The sequence below is a fragment of the Corythoichthys intestinalis genome, chromosome 1 (genome assembly GCF_030265065.1).
Source record: "Corythoichthys intestinalis isolate RoL2023-P3 chromosome 1, ASM3026506v1, whole genome shotgun sequence".
NCBI lineage: Eukaryota > Metazoa > Chordata > Actinopteri > Syngnathiformes > Syngnathidae > Corythoichthys > Corythoichthys intestinalis.
In genome coordinates, this window is record NC_080395.1 from 62,944,320 (window position 1) to 62,966,253 (window position 21,934).

The window sequence follows — 21,934 nt, forward strand, 5'->3', positions numbered from 1 at the left end:
TCCAGGCCCGAATCATATAGAACACCTGTGGAGAGATCTGAAAATGGTAGTTTGGAGAAGGCACCTTTCAAACCTCAGAGACCTGGAGCAGTTCGCCAAAGAAGAAAGGTCTAAAATTCCAGCAAAGCATTTTAGGAATCTCAATGATGGATACCGGGGTGCCGATACATCTGGCCAGCACTGTATAAGTACAGTATATTACGTTTGGTAAACTCTGGGAGCTGCCATACTAAGTATCAGCCATACTGTATTTTTGCCTTTCGTATCCTGAAATTTCTTTTGTAACAAGAGGCAATATTTTCCCCTGTTGAGGCTTGTCTTAACCTCAAGATTCTGCATGTAGAGATGTTTCTAAGTAGAAGTACCACTGTACATAACTGAGTCCAATTAAAATGTAGCATTTGTAACTGCTTGAAGTCTTATAATGATATATTATTTATTTATTTATTTAATTATTTATTTATATCATTATATTATATATATTTATTTATAATAAAATAAAGAATAAAACTTTCAATGGTGCCCTAATGTGGTCTTGTTTGCTTTATTTTTCATAGCCTTTGAGTTTGCTTGGATCCATCCCATTTAATGTGTGAAAATTCAATAAAAATATTTGAAAATATATATATTTGTTTCCTTTTGTTGACTACTGCAACCCCCAACCCCAACCTTGGTTCCTTTTAGAGTTTCTTAAAGCCAGAAAGTTGCCATTTTAGATTAAAGCTTTGTTTCATGTCGAGGCCTTTCTTTTTTTGGTAATGATGGACAGTGCTGCTCAAATGGAGCGCCATGGAGCTTTGAACCCTTTTGGTCTCTTGTGTTGAAAATTGGTTCATTACTTGAAGCTAAATTCATTAAGAACGTGCTGGACTTAATGTGGGGTGAAAAAAATACAGCAATGTTTAATTTGAACATTGCAGTATTTTGTGTACTTTTGTTTTCTTCACAATTGGTTCTATTCTTCAGTGATCAGAACAGCCTAAATTTCCCCCTCTGGGATATCAGTAATTTTTTTCTATTTCTAAATAAAACTGAAGCAAAGTTCATTTCATTCATTGCTTTTTCTTTAACTATCCTACCAATACGTCAGGGTTCAATCTCTTGTCATACAACATGTTAAAACATGAAGACTGACAGCATAAAACAAACAATCAAGTTAATTAATTCATCTATGTATAATTCTGTCCATACTTTATGCACAGATGGGTGTATGTGTTTAAGGTGTGTCATCAATGCAGCTCTACCGGCTTCAATTTTTTCCTTCTTTTTTATGGGAGTTCTTTTCTCACGGTAATCCCTAGTGATTGTTGATGAGTTTTTGTTATACGCCAGATGCCAGTAACAGGGCAGACCTTCAGCAGCAAATAAAAATTTTGTGTGTGCCTGTGTGTGTAGTATATTCGTTGTTGCCGTATGAAGAAGTTACATTTGTAACAAATTAACTTGTTTGGCGGTACCATTTCAAAATCTCTTCCCGGTTGTTTCCATTGTAGAGCACTATAAGCATACCATCAAAGGCAATATGAACGCTATTCAAATCGATCTGAAATGATCAGCATTGCATCGTTTCATCCATTTTAAACAAATATATCACGATAAAAAATGTAAACTTATGAATCAACAGTTCAACCACAAACATTTTCATAGCACCATAGCAGCAGCAATTACGTTTTAACCGACTTTGGGGTTTTGGTTGATATTATGCGTTGGACGTAGTGTTGTCCCGATTGCATATTTTTGCACTCGAGTGCAAGTCTGAGTCCCTTTTTTTTTTTTTTTTAACAACAGTTCCAAACATGTTACTGTACCACCGTCCAGCCTTCATAATGTGAATTATTTTTAAACAAGAATAAAGTAAAAAAAATATGCTTGTCTTAAATGCTTCATTGAGTGATACCACTCAAATACACTCACGCTTTGACACTCACGCTGCTGAGAACAGCCTCTCACTTACACAATGAGTTACCACAGCACACTTACAAGTTTAACGATGATTGACACATTTGTGCCTTTGATCGTACAGCTACTGAGCTTCTCTGGCAAGATCAAAGCTACAAACTAGGCAATCATCGTTAACTTTAAAATATGAAATGTGTACGTGTCATTGCATGTAATTGATTTTCCATTATAGGATTTTAAAATTAAGAGTTTTCCGGTAAAATACTGCCTATAAAAGTTGTAAAGCAATAAAACAAACAACAAAAATGAATAAAATCAACAAAAAGATTAAAAAAAAACATTTTTATAATGGTCAAAATGGTTTTTCGAGCAGATCATGTGACTAGCATCTTAGACGGTTATTTGCTTTGCTTAACAAAAACCACTCGAGGACCAAACAGTCAAGATGGATATATGTAATTTTTCAAGCCTAAGCTTTCAAAAGCTTCAAACTACAGAGCAAGAACCAATGATTGAAAATGTGGACCATGAAATGCCGCAGAGCGCCGCCAAAATCGTGAGCGGAGTTTCAATTTGCCCCACTGAAGACGCTAATTGTACAACAGAGACAACACCTGTGTCTTGCCAATGTAGTTACCCCCGTCAAAAATTGTATCCACTGGCCGCAGGAGTGCACACACATTAGTTATGAGTTATTTTTGACTTCAACAATTAATTGAAGCCAGAAAAGAACTACAGTTATATATTTTGGACATCGACGTTTATTAAACTGGAGAAACTCCATACAGGACTTGAATTACAGTAATAACAGTTATAGGTCATCCTATGAGTAAAACAGTAACACATTGCCTTTTTTTTTTTTTTTTTACGTGCAGTACGTATGTTACGTTGTACGACAGAACCCCCCCCCCCCTTTTTTTTTTCTTTTTTTTGATGGATGGGCCATGTTTTAAAACCTCGTAGATAACTACAGCACCAAAACAAAGAAATCAAGCAAATCAGTGCAATGTAGTGGCTTCGCCCAGGTAATACAATTTTTGACGGGGGTAACTACATTGGCACGGGTGTACCATATCCAATGGATGACGATCTTGGTGAAAAGTATAGCTGTCCTAAGCAGCCCGATTTAGAATTCCTCTCAAGAATGATGGGAAACAAAAAAAAACCGCTCATTTTCAACTTATTATTATAAATATTCTTGTAGGTTAATTTTATTGCTGAACCTGCATTTCGGCTTCATCAAGATATTGCGCACCCCCAGCTCCAAAAGGCAAACTCTGCCTATGGTCGTTTTTTACGTTTTGTAATGCGCCACACATTTTAAGTGTGAGACAGGTCTGGACTTCAGGCAGGCCAGTCTAGTACCTCCGGTGTTTTTTCTTGTAAAGAGTCCAATTGGTAATTGATGACCAGACCAGAGCAAGTCGGAGGTGTATTATAACGACAAGGGACCAGTTTGAAATTTTGGAGAATATGCACAATGTGCTGCTTTAAATTGGACGAGTTCTTAAAATTCAAGTCATCTGTACAATGTTGATAATTGTTGCGCCAGAGCAGTATTGTGACTGTCTCTGATATTTTTATATTCACACCAACCCCTCAGCCCACTTCTTGTCTCAAGGCTTGCATGTCACTTTCAGATTGAATTAGAGGAGATGATCTGGAAGTGCCCTCTAATAGTTTTACCGTAGCCATCTCATTCACTTCGATTTAAAAGTGCTGTGCTGACAGCAGCCATCATGGATGACTTCAGTTACCAAGAAAAAAGAGAGCAGTGTATCAATGATTGTTTATAGCGTGTTACCATGAGCATTTCACTGGTGACCGAGTTGGCTAAATCGGAGACGGATGAGTTGGCATCGTGGCCCGAGCCCTGGCGGCGTCCACTCTCATCTGGGGTGTGACCTCTAGGGCTGCTGCCTGGTTTGTTACCCGGAGTCCTGGATGCAACAGATATAAAAACAAACATTGTCACAAGCACTTAACATGCAAAATTAATGGGACAAAACCACTGCTTTCTGGCCAAGACTCTTCTTCTTGGCTAAACCTCAGCCAGGAATTTTTAATAATTCAACCAACTAAAGTAACTTTCACTTGCAGCTCACCAGTGCTATTCTTTTTTTTCTCTTACCTATATAGGGGGGCTGCACAAAATGTGTTTTGAATCTGTCGCACCTTGGGAGAAACGATGTCCTACAGTGATCCCTCGCTATTTCGCGGCTCAACTTTCGCACTCGAAGAGCTTCGCAGATTTAAAAAAAAATATATATATAAAAGAGTTCATTCATTCATTCATTCTTTATCCATGCCGCTTTTCCTCACGAGGGTCGCGGAGGTGCTAGAGCCTATCCGAGCTATCTAAAAACATATTTATGCACACTTTAGTTACATTGTGTATGTATGTACACTTATACACCCACCCACACGTACCATATGAGACTGAGCGAATGAATGTACAGTACATATTATTTAAACATTTTTTTTATGTTAATTATTAGTATATAGTGTATGTTTCAAACTATTCTTGTTGTAATGATAACATATGCATTTATAAGCTTTTATATACACTTGTTGTTGTTATATATACACAAAAAATGTATGTTAAAAATGGGGAAGGGGTAACACTACTTTGCGGTTTTTCACTTTACGCAGTCGGTTCTGGTCATTATCAACGGTGGTAAGTGAGGGATCACTGTACTGATAAACTGATAACAATTCAAATGGCTGGCATTGTGTCATACCCTGTTAGAACAGTGACGTGCCTCTCCAACTGGCCTAAAACATTATACGACTTTTAGTTTGACATAAACATTCACATAAACTTAACAGTTCTTAACTCCTGAGGTGGCAGACACTGAGTGTGCCAAGCCGACTGATTTATTTGTCGAGACAGATGCTGTAACACAGTCGCACCACTTCAAAGACGTGGGTGGCCATGCCCGTGAGACAGAATGAGAGGGACAAAGTGACCTGGCCGAAGAGGTGACAGATAATGTGCCGCAGGAACTAGACATGCATGAAAGAATATTATTGTGAAATTCTCTTTGGAAAGCTTGACAATACCTTTGTTCGGTTCCTCTTGGAATTTATAAACACACTAATGTCCTTTTATCCAACAAGCTTTATTTACATTCAGTACAGGACAACTGCAAAATAAAATCTGAAGATATTTATTCCAAATACTGAATGAAGTATTTGAAGTAGAAGTGTGACCACAAGCACACAAGCGAGTTGCAGGTCATTTGGTCCCTGTATCAAACAATTCCCAAGTTTTTCTTTATGTGGAATACTAGAGTTGAGTCACAAGGTTACGTCGGGACGAGTCACAGGAATATGTCAAGTTAAAGTCCCCTTGTCCCTTTTTTTTCTCCATGCTAATTAAACGACTGAATCTTCTCAAAGAGTATTCAGAAATCAATTATCAAGACTCACACAGATCCATAACTATTGAAATTGTGCAATAACAACAATTTTTGTAACTGTTTGCCTCTGCATAGTAGAAACCGATAACATAGTTTAAAGCACGGATTCCAGCAGAGTGCATATGACTCAATGGAAAACAGCAGTTTCGTTGACTTTATTGTGCAATGGGTCTCAATACGAAATTGAAAGCGGCTCAAAGGAATAAGAAAATCCAGAAGAACATGATTCTGAGGAATTTTACAAATTTAAACTGGAGGCAGAAATTCACCATAACACGGTGTGAGTGAGAAAGCAAGTGAGCGAGCAGGAGAGATATTGAGCAACATCGCCCTCTCATGGTTGAGCTATAGCAACTGTGATGACAAACCCTTGGGACAACCAACCCTGTTCTTCCCAATGTAAGCCAATAAAAACTATCCTCACAAGATATTATTTCACCTTCAAACTTCGTACTACAAAAATTTAAAACCTTGCCCTTTTTTAACCTTGCCCTTTTTAACAAGACACTCTTGCAATCCATACACTTGTAAGCTGTGGTGGTGTTTCACGGTCCAAAATGCCATTCGTTAAAGAACCTGTATACAGTACCTACAATCATTTACACACATAGAAGGAAGGGGTGGGGGCAGGGGTCACAGGGGGTAAGACATTCTAAATATTGAACGATCAACAAATCATACGTATTTACCTCACGCTCCGTTGTATTTTTGTTTTTATGCTCATCTCTATATTATATGGGAACTATTCTTAAAACTTAAGTGTACTAGTATATACAGTAGCTGGTTGCCAAATTTGTTGCTCTGGAACGAAAACAATGAAACAATACTAAATTTGGATATAAAACCGTTTCATTGCAAATCAGTATCTGTATCAGTATCAGACTCTGACAGCTCTCTCTCACTTGCGCTGCCATGACGTGTCCGTAGCTCAGTTTTTGCTCGCCTTGTACCTACTGGCAAAAGAGTTTTAAACTACTGTAAAGTTGAAAGTATGTTGTCATATGTAGTCTCGAGTAGTAATACTCTAAACCAGTGTTTTTCAATCAGTGTGCCGAGAGAGATTGTCAGGTGTGCCGCGAGAAATTATCCAATATGGCATTTTTATTTTATAGTTTTTACGTTGTCGGGGGGAGTTGCAATAGGAAGGAAGGAGGAGGTTGAAAGTTGCGGTCGTGTGCAGATGAGCGATGTATTGCTCTTGTCGCATTCAATAACTTCAATAGCAAGGTGGCTGATGGCTAGAAAATCTGCGCAGTCCTTGAACGCAACAAGAGCAGCTATCCTAAACCTCATCCCCAAACCAAATACCCGTCGCTTCAAACCAAGCCGATGGACTATTTTGTTTGCCTTTGTGAAAACACAGAGAAACAGGCAACTTTTTTGAGAAAAGCTACAAAGGTAAATGAGAGTGCCCCCAAAGCCAGCTCCCTTGTTAATGAACTGGTTGCTAAATCCAAAGTCCCACACTGTGGCAGAGACCTGCCAAAGTCCCCCTTTGCTTTTCTGAGCTTTTCAAGCCTAACTGCAATAAAAAAATAAAAACAGAGACTGAGAGCTGTTGATAAAGATTCCTGCCAGGATATCAGCTTTGGGTTCATTTAAACAGGCTCAAGTTTCACACTGAGTAAATATAAATATACTACAGAAAGTAATTTTAGAACATTTTGGGTTTGTGTTGAGCGGCGAGATTTTTTCCAATGTAAAAATGTGCCGTGACTCAAAAAAGGTTGAAAAACACTACTCTAAACCATGCTCAGTATGATTGCTTGGTGTTTTTGTTTCTTTTTAGTAGCATATGATAGGCTTTAAGTTAAACAATAAGTGACAAAGCCTTTTCCTTTTAGTTCTTGATTGGGTCACTGTGTGACTTGGAAGTCAAGTCACGTAGCATAATGAATCTTCTCAGAAATCTCGGTCAGGACCAAGTAAGTGAACGGGAAGTGACATAACTCAGTCGTGCCCCCTGCCTGCACGCTGGCTGCTTATTGGCCACACGTGGACGTGAGTAACAGACGCTCTGATTCTGTTTCCACTCCCTCCCCTGTCTGCGATGAGGCTGACGTCTGATTGGTCATGTGCGATGTCAGACGCTGCAGCTTGCTTCTTACCTCTCAACGTCCTCCCACACAAGTCCAAACTTCCTTAAGAACGAATCAGTGCAGAAGGTGATTAGTTTGATCTCGTTCCTCCAAACGATTTGTTCTTTTTGAACCAATCGTTCGTGACCGACTCACCACTATTCTGTAAGTGTCCAACCTAGGTAATTCCCAGGACATCTCCCCGCGTCTGAAAGCCATGACACGGGTAAATCCCGCGTCACCTTACACGGAAATTTACCGGCATATAAATCTGAAAGGGGCTATAGACTGAAATTATACATTTTGTGATATCACATCACCAAAATAAATGACGTATGTAAATCTAACATACTTTTCTTGAAAGACATTACACTGGGATTTTTTTTCTATGAACAATGATAGCTAAACTTGTCATTTAGCACTATTACATTGGGTTCAACAGCATTGCAAATAGCTCGTGTACAGCTAACGTTAACACAAGAACTTGCCAAGTTTAGTTATCAAAGTTCCCTAAATAACAAAACTATTAATCAAACTATTAAATATCAGTGGAAGTATGTTCCAAACATTACAAACCTGAAAAACACAGGCAATGCAGTTAGAAATGAAGACATGAACCAGTCTGCTTTTATCCCAAATTTTCTCTGAAGGGAGAGTGAGAGTTCCCTCACTTCACTGTGAAACTGGGTGCAGCATCTCCTTTGACTATGGTTACGCTCTTGAGTTCCAACCTACATCTATTTCCCTCTCAAATTAATTTGAGGGTTAAATTCACATACAATTATTTGTATATATATTTTTTAAAAAAATAAAAAAATATTAATCACAGTATTTGTGACCACATTACTTTTTAAGTGTGTCACATTAGCACAGAAAAAAAAAGTTAATTGGTGACGTTCTGTTTACACACAGAACGCCATTTCTGATGTAATTCATGTATTTGAAATGTTTTACTTCGAGAGTTACCATAACATTCAAATTTATTTTAGATGTTTCCCATGCTAAATTCCATAAAATGTTAATTTATTGAGCTTAAAAAAGCACTTTCATTTCTACCTCATGAAAATGCTACATTCCCAAATTAAAAAATATTGTTTTAATATCCTTAGATAATAATTGATACACAATGTTTTCCATTTAGTTAGAGAACATTCAGTTGGAGTTTATTTATTTTATTTTTTTACAGAATTCTGACAGAAAATTAAAAAAGATGCAGGATTAGAATAATTGTATATAAACACTGCCAAATATACTCATGTGCAAGTACATTACAGTACACACACCTAACAAAGATTATTTTGGGGGGCATTCATCAGCATAAAAGTCCAAGGAACAAAACAGCCCAGATTTGGTTTAGTTGAAAATTTCTAAAATGGAAAAAGAAAGCATATTGCCATGTTGTATTAGGCAAGACAAATAGGAGAAAGCTGGAGAAGGAATGGTCCTAGATGGACGGCAGTTGTACCGCAAGGAGACAAGTTAAAGAGAGTGCAAGCGAATAAGAGAAACAAAGAGGAGACAATGCTGACCCGGTGAAGAGGAGACACAATTGATTTGTCACGCTGTGTTTCCTTACTGTGATCTTCAGGTCAGAGCTGCTATATTGCAGCACTGAGTGGATTCAAAATGTAATGTCGTCTGCTTGAGACACATGTCGAATACACAAATGTACCCATCGGATGGCACACCGGTCCAAAGACTGCCACCAAAACTTTGGTATATCAACTTTTAAACCACTCGCTTACTGTACATGAGTGCGGTAACTTATTTGATATTTTGACTGCTATTTTTATACTACGGACAGATCAAACACAGAGGAAAATATTTGGGATCCAATATTGAAGGAATATATTTTTTAAATTTCCTTTAGAATTGTGAGTACAACGCCTAGCAGAAAGTACGTAATCACTAGTCTCGGACGAGCACTCACTCAGATATTTTATCATGTAGAACAAACTCAGCTAAAAAGCTTGAAAAAATAATAAATGAATTAGTTCAAAAGTGCAGCTCTTTAGCATTCAGAAACACTAAAATAAATGAATAAAAAACATTGTGGTGGTCAGTAAATGTTACTTATATAGAGCAAGTGCAGGGAAATATATATGGAATCACTCCATTCTGAGGAAAAAAATATGGAATCATGAGAATCAAACAAAGAAATAACAATCAAAACACATCTTTGGTATTTAGTAGCACCACCTCTGGCTGCTATGACAGCTTGTAGTCTCTGAGGCATAGACGTGATGAGTATCCGTCATCAATTTGGTACCAACTCGCTTTGATTGCAGTTGCCAGATAATCTTTGCAGGTCGGAGCCTTGCTCTGGACCGTTTTTATTTTCAATTTCCCCCACAGATTTTCAATAGGGTTGAGATCTGGGCTATTTGCAGGCCATGATATTGACTGGATGAGTCTTTCCCCAAGGGAATTGCGTTAACAGTTTTAGCTATGTGGCATGATGCATTGTCATCTTGGAAAATGACAAACATATTTTCAATTGAACGGATAAGAAAGCTGTCTAAAATTGCAATGTAAACGTGAGCATTTATTGAGGTTTTAACCACAGCCATCTCCCCAGTGCCTTTGCCTGACATGCAGCCCCATATCATCAAGGACTGAGGGAATTTTGATGTTTTCATCTTCAGACGGTACACAAGAAAGCCCGCCCGTCTCATCAGACCATAGGACATGGTTCCAGTAATGTGTTGTTTGTAATGTGGTTCCATGTGCTTTCTTGACATGTCTTCAAAAAAACTGTTTGCGGGCTTTCTTGTGTACCGTCTTCAGGAGAGGCTTCCTCCTGGGGTGACAGCCATGTACACATATTTGATGTAGAGTGCGGCGTATGGTCTGACCACTAACAGGCTGACCCCCCACCTCTTCAATCTCTGCAGCAATGCTGACGGCACTCCTGTAACGAGTCACATGAAATTTTAGAGTGAAGTGACACGCAGTACTCAATTTGGACATTTAGGCATGTATGTACTGTAGTTTCTATGATGTGTACTCACTTTTGTTGCCAGGGGTTTAGATATTAATGGCTATATTTTGAGTTATTTTGAGGGGGAAATAAATCAACTCTATTATATAAGCTGCACACAGACTACTTTTTATTGTGTCAAAGTGTCATTTTGTCAGTGTTGTCCCATGAAAAGATATACTTAAATATCCGCAGAAATGCGAGGGGTGTATTCACCTTTGTAATACACTGTAAATTTGAATAGTGCAGTGTGTGGGTGGCCCCCTGATTAGTGGAATGAAGGTGAACGACAGATGCCTTAAACCCAAGCATAACACACAAAACTTGGAATACAGTATATTATTGCATAATCATGATGTGAATATATTTTTTGTATAAACTAAATGCACACACAAAAAAACTGTAGATGTGCACACTGCATAACACCAAACAAGATATACTTTTTATTTTAATTTTATTTCTAAATACCAGGTGGATGGTATTATGAAAAGGTGAGTGTAGAGCAGGGGTTGCGTTAACCGAATATTTTCCGTCGTTGACCGTTTTTTTAAAACGGTGACGGAAAAAATTGACGTCCATCTGTCATTTTGACAGGTTGCAATTCACACCCCAGACCACAGGGTGGCGAGTGAGCATATTAATTAGCTATTGTCTCTCTTGATGCATGACGTCGTTGGCCTTACTCGGAAAAATATCAAGGCAACTGAGTGTTTGCCTGGCACAGCCAGACTGTTCTCTCTGTATTTTCAAACAGTGAGAGAAAAGTCTGGGACCCAGTCCATTAACGGCCTCTCGAGTAGGTACAAAATCAGTCGACAAATCAGATTTGTTTATTTGCGTGACGTGTTCTTCACGAGCAACTTCACTCTTGCGCACCGAAAGCCGTCTCTACAACAACACGGATGGCGAACGGGAGAGCCGAGAACATGTTTCAATCCGCGGTAAATTCAGTTTTAAATGAGCTAAAACACATCGACACGAGTCATTGACAACAGTCTGTCTCGCGCTAGCCATGTTGAATAAACTCCGCTCTCCTCGTATGTTTACTTCCGCGCGCAAGTCCCTCGTCCTGCCCTCGTCGCTTTGCTAACGGCACGTCTGCCCGTCGCTGATTGGTGCACTCCGCTGTCTGTTTGCCTCTTGTTAAGCTTGTTCGGACAGAATATTAATTAAAAATGAATGAAAACTATATACTATTGAATATGTCATTATTATTATTTTAAAAATGTAAGTGACGGGTAAAAATAGATTATGACTGGATTCTTATGACACTGTCAGTCAAAATGACAGACAACGAAAAAGTCTAGCGCAACCTCTGGTGTAGAGTAGTGTGGCTTTTAGCAGAGCAGGTGAAATTAATTAACAACAACAACAAAAAGTTAATTTACTTCATCAACTGCAATATTATACAGCTTATCTTGTTTCACATAACCTCCACTAACTTTAAGATAGCCATTTCCCGGCAAGATGGTTTCGTTTTAGCCTAATTGATGGAAGAACCGTGAGGTCTTAGAGGACATAATATATGTCTGTCAACTGGATCTCAAGCCAAAGAGTCAATAATTCCCTACTTGTAGGAGTGCTAAGATCAATGAGAAGTCACTAAACCCTATTAAATCACCAACCAGCACACACACCAGAGACCACAGGGACAATAATACTTACATAAACAGCATGGGATTTTGTAGTCTATTGTCAATGTAGAGGTTTTTTTGTTCTATCACAATCACAACAATCACACTATATTGCATCATATATACTGATCCAAATCAGTGTTTCCCAACCTTTATAGAGCCAAGGCACTCATCTATACTCATATATAAATAGCACTTTGTCGACGTGTGTGCTCGTTCTCTATGGACTCCGAAACAACTGTGCGGATTGTGACGAAATTTTACACAGTTGTATTCTATGTTTCTGGGAATGTTCTTAGATGGGATTGATCTCTGAAGGCCTCCATTAAGTGCGAAAAATTAATTCGAGACTTTAAAAATTAGCATAAAAATTGCAACCTGATTGTGGCGGCAACAGCACAATCTTTTGAGCAAAACACACAAATGCAATGTCTTGGTTGGCTTTACGATTTCATGCACAAATTTAAATGTTCCGTGATGATAAGTTGCGGATTTCAAAAAATATTTAAAAAATTCTGAAATATTAATAAGGGATTCATTTCGGCAGAATATTTTAATCTCTATAAAGGCTGTGTGGCTTTGTGTCTGTGTGTTTTACGGACGCCAAAACGACTAGGTGGATTTGGACCAACTTTTACACAGTTGTACATTATGTTTCTAGGAGTGTTCTAGGAGGGGTTTGGTCACTGCAGACCTCCATTTAGTGCTGAAAATTAATTTGCAACTCCAAAAATTATCATAGAAAATGCCAATTTTCACTTTTTCACCGGAGCAACACTGAGCCATACTGCTCGGTAAATCCATCTAGCATCCAAAAAAAAAAAAAATAATAATAATAAATCATGGAGAAGCCCACATTTCAAGGTTTCTTATGTGTCGATTTAGCAAACCCTGGCCCCAACGACCCAGCAAAAGTAGCATGCCCGGCAACGCCGAGCTATACTACTAGTTTTAAATAAAAACAAAAATTCACGGCACACCACCAAATGTAAATTAATTTTAAAATAATTGTCTTGTCTATACTGGTAGTTGTAATTTCCTGTGTAGACATGAGGCACTTGCGTGGTGCACTTTTGCAGCAATCAGTTTGGTCCCATCCATTTTTTTTTCTGTCCAAAAATGATGTTAAACAACGATAAATAGATTTGCAACGACAATGGAAAATGGCCAGGATTTAACACATGTTCAATCCACCCACGTGGGCATTAAATCCGGAAAACTATGCACATATAATATGTATGATAATGAGGGATTGAGAGTAATGCTATTTCAATCTTCTGTATGTCCAGAACGTACTGAAAGTTTGACAATAAAGTTGACTTTGAATTATGCACACTCGTTCAAATCATCTACAATACAGTCCAGTAACAGCAGCTTTGTTGGACTCCAATTCATCGAGGAAGTGGGGATATTTTTGGCAGATGAGAAAGCGCTTTCTGGTGAGCAGGTTGCACTATGTGGCGAGTCTTTTTGTGGTGTTAAACACAGCTTCTAGTAGTGTGGAGGACTTGAACACCAGGAAGGCGGATCGATATTTATTTCAAGTCAAGTCAAATCACTTTATTTAATCTAAAGCCATTGATCACTACAATTTCTTTAAAGGCTTTACAGGCTCACCCGCTAAAAGGTTAGATGCTATGTAAAAAATAATTTAATCGGAAAAAAATGTCGATCATAATTTATAACGAAATCAATGCCTCTTTAGTAGGTTAAAAAGTGCAGCAAGTTATTTAAAAAAATATATATATATATATATATGTGAGGGGCAAGTAGCAACCTTTGTATAAAAATTAAGAAAGTAAAGAAATTAGAATTTGGAACACTACCTTAAGTTAGGGTTAAAACAGGGGTCACGGAACAAGTCATATAATAAGGTTCTACTGTGTGTACCTAAATGATATGTAAATAATGGCAAACATTTTGTCATCAAATGGCTCATAGAAACTCCACTTTTTGTTTTTTGTTTTTCTACCTCTGCTTGCTGGATGTATTTCTGAAACTTAAATATACAACAGACAGTTCACCATGCATTCATTTTATACGCGTCTTCTCCTCTTGAGGGTCACGGGGTTAAAGTACACCACAATGATGCATAAGAAATTGGAAAGGACAATAAAATTCCACCTGCTCACACAAGAAAGTATTTATCTGCTTTTATCTACCTTTCACACCAAATGTACGCCACTGATCTCACCTTATAGTAATTGACGACAGGTAGTCCCCAGATTACGACGTGCCCCAATTACGTGATTTTGACTTTATGATGCTGGAGTCTCGTCTGCTATTTTTTTCTCCAGTTGTTTTTTTTTTTTTGTTTTTTTTTAATCGCGTAAACAGTACCTTAATGTATCTCACATTATCTTATTTTTTTTACTTTATTAACATAACTGTTCTGCCCTTTGGCGAAATGTGTATTTGATTATAGTGTTGACTTTTGTTTTGTGATGCAGGCTTTTATTTTGGGGCAGGAAGCGTAGACCAGATAGTACTTCCGCACACGAGTAAGACATATGTACACGCGAAGAAGAACGTATTTGCGCACACAAGGAAGAGCACACGTGCACACACAAGGACTAGCGCATTTGCTCCCACACACCTGAGTGAGAGAGGGGAAAGATTACAGTTTAGCTCACTGTCTAGCTAGGATTTAGCTCCAACGTCTTGGTGAGGACAGTACAATGACGTATAATACATGTTTTTGGATAGTTATTTTGAGATTTAGGGGGTATTTAGGGCTACTTAAAGGGTTAATTCCGACTTATGCTGAAATTCCGGTTACGTCGCCAGCGTAGGAGCGGAACTTGTTCGTAACCTGGTTACAAATGCTACATTTTAATTGGACTCAGTTATGTATAGTGGTACCTCTACTTACAAACGTGTCTACATGCAGAATCTTGAGGTTAAGACATGCCTCGATGGGGAAAATATTGCCTCTTGTTACGAAAGACATTTCAGGATACGAAAGGCAAAAATACAATATGGCTGATACTTGCAGCTCCCAGAGTTTACCAAACGTAATATACTAACTAGTATACAGTGCTGGCCAGATGTATTGGCACCCCTGCAATTCTTTCAGATAATGCTCAATTTCTCCCAGAAAATGATTGCAATTACAAATGCTATGGTAGTAATATATTCATTTAATTTGCTTGTGAAGAAAAAACACAAAAGAGAATTGAAATAAAAATGAAATCATTATCTTTTTACACAAAAGTCCAAAAATGGGCCGGACAAAAGTACTGGCACCCTTTGAAAAATTATAAATTCTCTAATTTGTGCAATTAACAGCACAGGTTACTTACCTGTGGCACATAGCAGGTGGTGGCAATAACTAAATCACACTTGCAGCCAGTTAAAATGGATTAAAGTTGACTCAACCTCTGTCCTGTGTCCTTCTGTGTACCACATTGAGCATGGAGAAAAGAAAGAAGATTAAAGATTTGTCTGAGGGCTTAAGCAAAATTGTGAGGAAGCATGGGTAATCTCAAGGCAATCTCCAAAGCCCTGAATGTTCCTGTCTCTACCGTGCGCAGTGTCATCAATAAGTGTAAAGCTCATGGCACTGTGGCTAACCTCTCTAGCTGTGGACCGAAAAGAAATGTTGACCAGAGATTTCAATGAAAGATTGTGCAGATGGTGGATAAAGGACTTCGACTAACATCCAAACAAGTTCAAGCTGTCCTGCAGTCCTTGGGTACAACGGTGTAACCTGTACTATCCGTCGGCGTCTGAATGAAAAGGAACTCTATGGTAGGATACCCAGGAAGACCCCACTTCTGACCCAGAGACATAAAAAAGCCAGGCTGGAGTTTGATAAAACTTACCTTAGAAAGCCAAAAACGTTTTGGAAGAATGTTCTCGGGTCAGATGAGACAAAAGTAAAGCTTTTTTGGAAAAGGCATCAAAATCGAGTTTACAGAAAAAAAAAAAACGTTGCCTTCAAAGAAAAGAACATGGTCCCCACATTCAAACATGGCAGAGCTTCCCTGATGTTTTGGGGTTGCTTTGCTACCTTCGGCATTGGACTGCTTGACCATGTGCATGGCATTATGAAGTCTGAAGACTACCAACAAATTTTGCAGCATAATGTAGGGCCCAGTGTGAGGAAGCTGGGTCTCCCTCAGAGCTCATGGGTCTTCCAGCAGGACAATGACCCAAAGCACACTTCAAAAAGCACTAGAAAATGGTTTGAGAGAAAGCACTTGGGACTCCTAAAGTGGCCAGCAACGAGTCCAGACCTGAATCCAATAGAACACATGTGGAGACAGTGTTTCCCATAGGATTTTTTGAAACTGTGGTGATGGGCTGCATCGGAGTCGGACAGCCTCACCATGTCGTGCCACGGCGAATTTTTTTTTTTTCCATTATTTTTTCCCCCAAGAAGAACCATAACAAAGATATATTTGAAATATTTCATTAGCTAGGCTAATGTTATAGCTCTGAGCTACGGTACATGTATGTAAAATGCGTAGCTGATTACAGCTACGTTACCCTATGTAATAATGCGACTTTTTTTCTCGTAGCAATAGTACGACTTGCATCTCGTAGTGACTCAGGGTTTGCAACCCAAACTGTTGAAAGAGCCATATTTGACCCCCCCCCCCCCCCCCAAAAAAAAAAAAAAAAAAAAAAAAACTGATACAGTATGTCTGGAGCAGCAAAAAATTAAAAGCCTTGTACAAGCCTTATAATTATCGATACTAGCTATGTTAGCCTACTATAGAAATGACTAAGTTGGCTGGAAATACATAATTAGCCTTCATGATGAAATGTTTATTTTCCCTGCAGTGGATCCTATAGCGCACCACGTGACTTCTCTGTTGTACGATGCCACCACGCCAAGTTTAACTTTATTACAATATTAATGAATTGAAAGAATGTTTGTGTCATGTTTGTCCTCCTAGAAATCTTATTAAAACAAAAAAATATATTTCCCTCCCCCATCTTTTTCCATTAAAAAAAAAAAAAAAGCTCCGAAGCAGCGCTAAAGAGCCGCATGCGGCCCGAGAGCCGCGGCTTTCAGACCGCCGTCGTAGTCCTCCTTTTTCCTTTTTATTTGACCCTCATAAGTACTACATTACCACAACAATAACAGTCCTTCTGTCAACTGACCCATTTACAGGACTGGGGGAATTCTAATAGCCGTGTAAAGAGTTAGGTAAAGAGTTCGGTGAGAAGGTGAATAGTTTTTTTCCCCGTTGTTCGTGAACTAAATTTCCACACAAACGCACAACGAGGTACCATTAACTTAGCAAGTAGAGGTATGAGAGTCATTTTTCGAGTGTCCCAGAGCTCGCAAAACTGGGGGGTGGGGGCAATTTATCAAATTTTCGTCAGCCGTAATTGTCTGAAGTTGGCGCGCCGGTGTTGTGCTGAAAAATAGCCACTCCACGCGAAATGTCCCCCCTGACGGGAGCGCCCACACGTCACTCGTACAAACAGCCTTTTCTTACCAATCGATGGACACGGAAACGACGTTCTTGTACCGTGAATATGTATAATTTTACTCTGCTTGAACTAATACATATTTTACTGTGACCAACGCTCTGAAAATAGAGCAAGGCTTTATTTTGGGCCCCGCCTCTCCGCGCAAGTTCAATCAAAGTTTGCTTTCCGTCCAAGACGGCCGTCCACCGCTCACTTTCGCCGAAAAGTCCGATCCAAACTATTGTAATGCACCGAATATGGGGAAGAAGGAGAGAAGTCTGTATTTGCTTACCCACTTGATTGTGGTAACAATAATAAAGAAAAACAATAACAAAATAACAGCGGGCTGCTACGACATGCGACCGCTATCTCTCGCTAGCTCGCTCGTTCTCCCATTCTTCCTACTCGTTCCCCTTGCGTCTCTTAAGGGGGGGCCTGCATAGTTACGAACATTACGCTACAATACACAATGAATAGGTGTCCGCTGAACTCGCGGGTAGTAGAGTGGAGTGGGCTACAGCTGTGTAATCGGCTGACTGACGCATCTGATTATTATCTTTTTTTTTCTTTCGGCGGGGGGGGGGGCAAACGAGACTGTGGCGGGCCCAAACGAGACTGTGGCGGGCCGCCATAGTCTCGTTCATTGGTGGGAAACACTGCGAGAGATCTGAAAATGGCAGTTTGGAGAAGGCACTCTTCAAATCTCAGAGACCTGGACCAGTTGACCAAAGAAGAATGGTCTAAAATTCCAGCAGAGTAAGAAACTCATTGATGGATACCGGAGGCGGTTGTTCGCATTTATTTTGTCTAAAGGTTGTGCTACCAAGTATTAGGCAGAGGGCGCCAGTACATTTGCCCGGGCCCATTTTTTGAGTGTCGTATAAAATGATAATGATAATCAGAATCAGAAGTGGTTTTATTGCCAAGAGCCATTGCCATTTTGCAGCACAAAGAACTAGACCTGGTCTCAGGTGCGAACATAAAGGTACCAAAAATAGCCTAAAGAAATAGAATAATAGTTATAGAGCACTTCCTATTTATACTTGGATTGAAACGACAAGGATGAAGGGATGAGCACACAGTGGTTTTGACAGTGCTTCTCAACATACAGTAGAAAAGTGACAAATGTTAAAACCCTTATAATGGTTAAGGTTTCATGTACTCATACATTAAAATCAAGCAGCAGATGTTTTAATTTTTTTTTTTTTGTCAGCAATATTACCAGAAACATTTTAATAGCTACCCAGAGAGCTAACATTACAAAGGCTGAGCATTACTGTGTAATGAGGCCTCATTATATTGTAGTAAATGAAGTAATCACATTCAAATTAATAATGAAGTCACGAACTATCTGGGGAATTTAAACGTAGAGTCAAAACAGAACCTTCAAAACTAATCTCAGTGTTGAATACAATGTCCTCCGCACTGACATAGATAATAGTAAAACATGTTCTGGCATCCATTCTAATTCTGTAAGGTATGCCAAATAAGAACAGGTTTAATGATGTGGAAAAATTCCAGTGGAAACTTTCTGTGGGTGTATTGAAGATACCGCTTATAACATTCATTCTTACAGAGATTAAAAAAACATCTTTTTTCTAAATAGCAATCTGCCTGCAAATATAATCAACGATTGATCAGAAACCACAAATAATATTTAATTCCCCATACAGTGCCATGAAAAACATTGCAATGCCATACACTTCCGTACGTGCGAGACTTCCAACTATCTTGATACCTCACGAGTGCTTGAATTGTGAATATTTTTTTTTCTTGGTAGCCAAGCTCAGGATTTTGTTTTTTTCAAAAAACGAGGAGAAAAAAATAATTATTTTGAAAAACGGAGAAAAAAAAAAAAAAAAAAAAAAAAACAATCTCCAAAAAAATTAATTTGAAAAATGAAGTTGGAAAAAAAAATAATTCCAAAAACAAACCCAAAAATAAATTACTCAGAAAAACAAAGTTGGGGAAAAAAAATAATTCAGAAAACACAACCCCAAAATAAATTAGTCAGAAATATAAAGTTTGGAAAAAAAAAAAAAAAAAAAAAAATTTAAAAATAAATACATTTTTCAGAAAAACAAAGTTGGGAAAAAAAAAAAAAAAAACAGCCCTAAAAATAAATTACTCGGAAAAATGGAGAGTTGAAAAAAAATAAATAAAAAAAAAACGGCCGGCAATTTTTTAAATTTATAATGTGAATGCAATACGCTTCGGAAGTGTATTGTTAATTAAAAATCTTACACTTTAAAAAAAATAGCAATACAGTAATATTATGATTTAATAATATCATTATATGTGAATATCGGACTCAAGAATTCTTCAAAACCTTTTACAGAATTGTAAAGACAAAATAAATCAGATATTTCGTTTGTGTTTAGTTTGCAAATACGTATTGCAGTTTACATTCATCAGATAGAAGCATTGGAAGTTGTTTGAATTTGAAGGGTGAGCTTTTCGATTCCAGATCCAAGTGAACTCTCAGTTGCGATTCATTTTGGGGGCCGTTTCAAAAGGTTTTGAATGGTTTTTATCATGGGGTGTCCAGACTATGGCCATCCATTTTTGAGTGGACTGAGGTAAAGATTGAAGAGAACATTTGACACTGGCTGTGTCAATCGCCTCTATTATACTACAGTACAAAATTTCCACACTTGGTGGCTAAACAGTAGAAGAGAAGAAGTAGAGCATTCTCATCTCGCATTTCTTTTCAAAAGATCACACATCATTCGCCAAGATGTGATCAGTTTAGTATAGAATATGCCTGTTATGATGCAATTCTGCTACTACTCAGTTCATGAGTGAATTTCTTCAAGTTGGATACAGTTATCATTAGTACCGAGATTATTTTTTTGGATATACAATACTGCATATTCTAAAATATCCATGGGTGCAGGTGGGAATGGGACTGGTACCTTCCTGTCCCCCGATTATTAACAAACTTGATCTGTTCCTACTAATTTCACTGAATAAAGTGGCAAAAATCTCCGGTAAAATCTAGGACTAAAATTGTGCATACTGTGGATTGAGCCTGCCTGGCATATGTTCATGTGCTTCAATTTATGATGCAGAAAAATAAAAACCTGATTAATGATAAACGATGACCTTTATTGGCACTTTTATTGACACCAGTTTGAGCCCAAAGCAGTTTACAGGCTCAAAACCAGCTGAGATGGGGGTGGCCATGTTGTTCGAATGCCTGACTCTCGCCTCACAAAACAAGTCCTCTACTCGCAGCTTGCTGAAGGGAAACGGGCTCCTGGAGGCCAGAAGAAGTAGTTTAAGGACAACATAAAAAAAGCCTAAAGAAGTGCCACATTGACATAAAAGCCTGGGAAGACATGGTACCCGAAAGGTTGACCTGGAGAAACATCGTCCGTGAGGGTGCTGCACAGGACAACGCTGACCTCCGTCGTGCTGCACAAGACAAACGCAGACTCGGGACCAACCCAAACCCACCACTTCTATTTTCCCCTGCCCACATTGTTGCAGAATAATTGGGTCCAGAATCGGCCTCTATGCCCACCTGAAGCCCACAAGGACCAAGAGGGAGAACAATCATAAACGACTATGAGTGACCGCCAATGATGATGGGTACAGGCTGAAATAGTTCGGCACAGTATATATTTTATAACAGAAGCCGAAAAGATAAGACGACCTATCAATATGATAGTTACTGTATTTAGTTTCATCCAATAGATACACTTGTATCTTTTTTTTTTTTTAATTATTAAGAAAAAAGAATGAAGTTGTGTTTTGCTACATACAGTGAACAAAGTAAGTATTTGAACACCCTGCTATTTTGCAAGTTGTCCCACTTAGAAATCATGGAGGGGTCTGAAATTTTCATCGTAGGTACATGTCCACTGTGAGAGAGAGAGAGATTCTAATAAGAAAAATCCAGAAATCACAATGTATGATTTTTTAACATTTTATTTGTGTTATACAGCTATGCAAATAAGCATTTGAACACTTGAGAAAACGAATGTTAATATTTGGTACAGTAGCCTTTGTTTGCAATTACAGAGGTCAAACCTTTCCCGTAGTTTTTCACCAGGTTTGCACACACTGCAAGAGGGATCTTGGCCCATTCCTCCACACAGATCTTCTCTAGATCTGTCAGTATTGTGGGCTGCCGCTGAGAATCATGGAGTTTCAGCTCCCTTCAAATGTTTTCTATTGGATTTAGGTCTGGAGACTGGCTAGGCCATGCTAGAACCTGGATATGCTTCTTATGGAGCCATTGCTTGGTTTTCCTGGCTGTGTGCTTCTGGTCATTTTCATGTTGGAAGACCCAGCCATGACCATCTTCAATGCTCTGACTAAGGGAAGGAGGTTGTTCCCCCAAATCTCACAACACAGGGCCCCAATCATCCTCTCTTTAATACAGTGCTGTCATCCTGTCCCATGCACGGAAAAAGAACCCCAAAGCATGATGCTACCACCCTCATGCTTCACAGTAGGGATGGTGTTCTTGGGATAGTACTCATTATT

The 21,934-nt window shown here is 38.6% G+C and overlaps 1 protein-coding gene across 2 annotated transcripts in view; it reads right to left on the reverse strand.

Moving 5' to 3' along the window:
• Positions 1-21,934, reverse strand: part of syt7b (synaptotagmin VIIb) — a 186,800-nt gene that overhangs the window by 13,644 nt on the left and 151,222 nt on the right. For both annotated transcript variants that reach the window (XM_057834971.1, XM_057834980.1), the window contains one exon: positions 3,704-3,839. In XM_057834971.1, coding sequence (XP_057690954.1) covers positions 3,704-3,839 — 136 coding nt within the window. The remainder of the gene's footprint in view (positions 1-3,703; positions 3,840-21,934) is intronic.